Source organism: Mus pahari, chromosome 10 (assembly GCF_900095145.1).
Source record: "Mus pahari chromosome 10, PAHARI_EIJ_v1.1, whole genome shotgun sequence".
Lineage (NCBI taxonomy): Eukaryota > Metazoa > Chordata > Mammalia > Rodentia > Muridae > Mus > Mus pahari.
The window spans coordinates 31,399,047-31,403,822 of NC_034599.1; the positions used below are offsets into that span (position 1 = coordinate 31,399,047).

Consider the following 4,776-nt stretch of genomic DNA (forward strand, 5'->3'; position numbering starts at 1 on the left):
CTCTCTCTCTCTCTCTCTCTCTCTCTCTCTCTCTCTCTCTCTCTCTCTCTCTCTCTCTTTACGTGGTGTACACATACCTTACACCAATAAGGTAACCTTATTGTTATGTATTTGATTTTAAGTGTCTGTGCTCAGGTGCCTACTAACTCACTCATCTTCCTGATATGTTGTGATGTCAGATTTTTAAAAAACTCATCTTAATATGCACAGCAGACTAGCCTCAAACTAAGAGATCCACCGAGTGCTGCTGGTGTTAGAGGTGTCACCATGCTGGGCTTTTTCCTGTTTTGTACATTTGCCTTAGTATCCATAATGGAAAGACTGCCCCTTTAAACTCTACCTAAGAAGACAGCATTGTGTCACGGTGTGCTCCTAGAGCATTTTGAGAAAGAAGTGAGCAGTTACAATATTGGTGTTATCCTTTTTGCCTACATTAGATATCAAGGAGCTGATTCCTGATAGAAGATTAGAGGCCTCCAAAGTTGAAATGTGTCATCCAATCTTAATGAGACTCAGCTAGGGTTTTTGGCCCAATCCCTTTCTCTACTCTTTGATTCTCTCAGACTATGGAAAGGAACAGGGATATTTCTGAGCCTCAGAAATAAACTGTATGGTTGGGGTGCATATTTATTTCTAAGCAAAGCCAACCACCTTTCTCTCTGAAGCCTCTGGCCAGGGTCCCGTACTCATAGCTTTTCCTTCTGGACTTGACTCTTAATTCTGTATTTCAGCTGCTGCTCTTGCATGCTAGAAGGCAGATGACCTCAGCCTGGCACACACAGCAGCCTCTCTCTTGCCTAGCCCAGCTCTTCCTTTCTCCAGGCGGGGTCTGGCCGCAGATGTGTGCTAATGAGAGCTTTTCTTTGTTTACAGGGTTTGGGATGCTCTGACAGACAATTACATCCCTTCACTCTCAGAAGACTGGAGGGACCCAAACATTGAAGCTCTGAATGGCAACAGCTCTGACACTGAGGTACCTCTCTGGGGCCCCCTATTTAGTCAGGGTTGGGAAGATATGGAATCCAGCAAGAAAATCGTCCAACAACTCAATAGCCTTCTAAAGCAATAGTTCAGAGTCATTGTCGGGAACAGGCATCGCCAAAACCAGTGCCTCTGACATGGGTCTGTTGAGGAAGATAAAACATAAGGTTGGGGGCTGGTGAGATGGCTCAGTGGGTAAGAGCATCCGACTGCTCTTCCGAAGGTCTGGAGTTCAAATCCCAGCAACCTCATGGTGGTTCACAACCATCTATAACAAGATCTGACGCCATTTTCTGCAGTGTCTGACGACAGCTACAGTGTACTTACATATAATAAATAAATAAATCTTAAAAAATAAAAAAGAAAGAGTTAAAAAAAAAACTATTCAGAGAATCAACCAAACCAGGAGCTATTTCTTAAAAACAAAAAACAAAAAACAAAAAACAAAAAACAAAAAACAAAAAACAAAAAACAAAAACATAAGGTTGGAAGGATATCCAGTGTGTCTGAGGCAATTGGGATGGTTAAGCATAAAAAGAGCAAGGACGGGGCCTGAGAGATGGTTAAGCGGTTAAGAGCACTGACTGTTCTTCCAGAGGTCCTGAGTTCAATTCCCAGCAACCACATGGTGGCTCACAACCATCTGTAATGGGATCCGATGCCCTCTTCTGGTGTGTCTGAAGACAGCAACAATGTAGTCATATACATAAAATAAATAAATCTTTAAAAAAAAAAAAAGAGTAAGGATGGATACACACTTCCCCAGCTTCTCCCCGTTTACCTGTTCCTTCTTTGTGGTACCGAGACTGGGAACCAGGACCTTGCACATGTTAAGCACAACGCCAGTGACTACACGCCCAACCCACAAGATGTCTTCTACTGCTGATCTGTGTGTTATGACCCACAGAGTAAGTTGGAGAAGAGTGACCATCACAGGCTTCTCTTCAAATAATTTGTTTTAAAAGCCAGGTAACCAGGCATACTGATGGCACACCTGTAATCGCAGCACTCTGGGAGCTGAGGGAGGAGGATTGTTACATGTTTGATCAAGCCTGGACTACAGGGTGAGACTCTAGTCTCATCATACTTACAAACAAAAGCATTTTTTTTTTTTAAGAATCAGGTTTTGCCATCTTAAATGAACCGCACAGTTCCATCAGAGGCAATGCTTTGAGCAAGCACTGGTGAAGCTTACAGCTTGACGTTAAAGCAAGGGCTCAGATGAAGTGGCTACACAGTGGTTAGGAGGGTATTGTGTTGTTTTCTTTTGCTTTTACTTTTTCTAGTGCTGAGGTTTACTTAGGACTTCAGTGGGGCTGTAGAGATGGTTCAGTGGTTAAGAACACTTGATGCTCTTACAGAGGACCCAAGGTCAATTCCTAGCACCCATATCAGATGGCTTACACTTGCCTGTAACTCCAGTTCCACCTCTTTCACCTCTGTGGGCACCCTCATACAAATGGCTTTCACACACACACACACACACACACACACACTTAAAAAGAAAGCTTTTTTTTAAAAAGGGGGCTGGACACTTCTTTTGAGCTGATTGTGTAGTCTCTCAGAAGATCCAGCTTGCTCCTCGTGGGCTTCCTATATATGTACAACGAATGGTATTTTAGTCAGCAGAGCAGAGTATCTCCGACTGAGTGACTTATAAGCATTTATTTCCCATAGTTCTAAATACTGGAAATCTAAGATCAAGTTGTCGGCAGACTCACTCTCTGGGAAGGGCATTATATCTGTTGACAGGTGGCACTTTATTTGAAGTCCACACATGGTAGAAGGGACCAAANGGTGCCCCTTTAACTTATTTCATCAGGCATTAATACCGATCATGAGTGCTCTACCTGCAGCATCTAATCACCTCACCTGAGGTGCTGCCTCCCTTGTGACTTTGGAAGTCGAAATTTCAGCAAAAATTGAGGAGTGGTGGGCAAGGGGAGACAAATACAAACACTGAGCTAATATCCAGGTGAAGTGTCTAGTCAAGAGGTATTCTCATAGCAGAAGGTTAAATCATTTAATGGCTCTGATCATGTTAAANGACAATTTCTACCTGTTTCATTTTCTAGTTTCACCCGTGAAGAGTGCTTGACAATTTTGTATCCAGGAAGTGCTGGCACGGCTCTGGGGAGTCAGCAAATGATGATTTTTTTTTTTTTTTCAGGCAGCTGATGTATAGGGGTAGATCACATCTTCCGGGGAGTTAAAGAGTTGGTCCTGAGTAAGAGAGCAGGAAGCAGATGTCCCTGGTTGGGTACTATATCTGCAGATTACTGCTCAAAATAGCACAGTGAAGGGCTCTGCATTTGGCTGACTTGTTGAAAAAACTGACGACTTATCATTTTTAGGATTTCTAATCATGAACAATTCAGAATACCCAGACTCCCAGGCTTCACTGGCAGGCAAGACAGTGACTCCAAGGCTATAACTTACTGCAAGCCCACTCAACAGTGACACCAGAGCCTGGGCCTCAGGTCCTCTTTGAATTCTTGATTGTACATTTTCTCTTGATGTATGTTTGCGTACAGTATCTTGTAGTTACCTAAAACAGGAGAGAATGTTGCTTCCTCTTTAAATGTTCAAAAGACAACTGCAATGAGACCACCTGGGCCCAGACTTTTTTCTGTAGGTTACTGTAGTGTGTGTGTGTGTGTGTGTGTGTGTGTGTGTGTGTTCGCAAGTGCTCTCTCATGCAGGGGCTAGAGGCCCACTCGAGGTATCTTCCCCTGTTGCCCTCCATATTAATTTTCGAGCCAAGGTCTCTTACTGGACCTAGAGCCATGATTCAGGTAGATTGGCTGGCTGGGTGGACCCTGTTTCCATTTCCTATCTGTAATCACTGAGATTACAGAGGCACACACCATGTCCCGCTTTTTACATGGATGCTGGGGATTTGAACTAAGGTCCTCATTCCTTTGCAGTAAATTGAGCTATCTCCCCAGACCCCTTAGTCATGTCACATATTTCAAGGAATTTACCCTTTCAATCTATCAATGAGAGGATTAACCACGAATTTGTCTATGATCCTCTTTTAAAATTTAATTTTAAATTTAACTACTTATTTTGTGTGTTGTGTGACTTGTGTGTGTGTGTGTGTGTGTGTGTGTGTGTGTGTGTGGTGTGTGTGGGGGGGACTAGAGAACAACTTGAGAGTCAATTATCTCCTTCTACTGTGTAGTTTCTGGGGATTGAACTCAAGTCATCACGCTTGACCATAAGTACCTTTACTTGCTAAGCTCTTATTTGCTTTGCAGTCAGACTTATGGCTTTGTAAATTTCCATTTTGTAGTAATGTTCATGAGTTTTCTTTCTTGTTTCTGCTAGTGAGAATTTGTGTCCTTTCTCTCCTCTCTGTGGTTTATCATTTCTATCAATAATTTTAGGGAGCACTTTTGGTTTCTTTGGTTTTTCTCTAAAGTTCTGATTTTTTTTTTCAGTTGACCTATTTTCTTAGTTCCTTTTTACTTTTAAAAAGTTATGTATTTGTATTTTATTTGTATGGCTGTTTTTTCTTGCATGTTTGTCTGTGTCCTACTTCAGTGCCTGGTGCCTGCAGAGGCCAAAAGAAAGTACCAGATCCCCTGGAACTGGAGTTGTAGGTGTCTGTGAGCTGCCATGTATGTGCCTGGAATTGAACCTGGGTCCTCTGGAAGAGCAGCTAGTGCTTTTAAACACTAAGACATTTCTCCAGCTTGCTTGCTTGCTTCCTCCGTCCCTCCCTTCCTTTCTCTTCCTTCCTTCCTTCCTTCCTTCCTTCCTTTCTTCCTTTCTTCCTTCCTTCCTTCCTCC

The 4,776-nt window shown here is 42.8% G+C and overlaps 1 protein-coding gene across 1 annotated transcript in view; it reads left to right on the forward strand.

The window, feature by feature from the left end:
* Window positions 1–4,776, forward strand: part of Fez1 (fasciculation and elongation protein zeta 1) — a 53,774-nt gene that overhangs the window by 17,369 nt on the left and 31,629 nt on the right. The window contains exon 3 of the mRNA XM_021207086.2: window positions 874–973. Within this exon, the coding sequence (XP_021062745.1) occupies window positions 874–973 (100 nt within the window). The remainder of the gene's footprint in view (window positions 1–873; window positions 974–4,776) is intronic.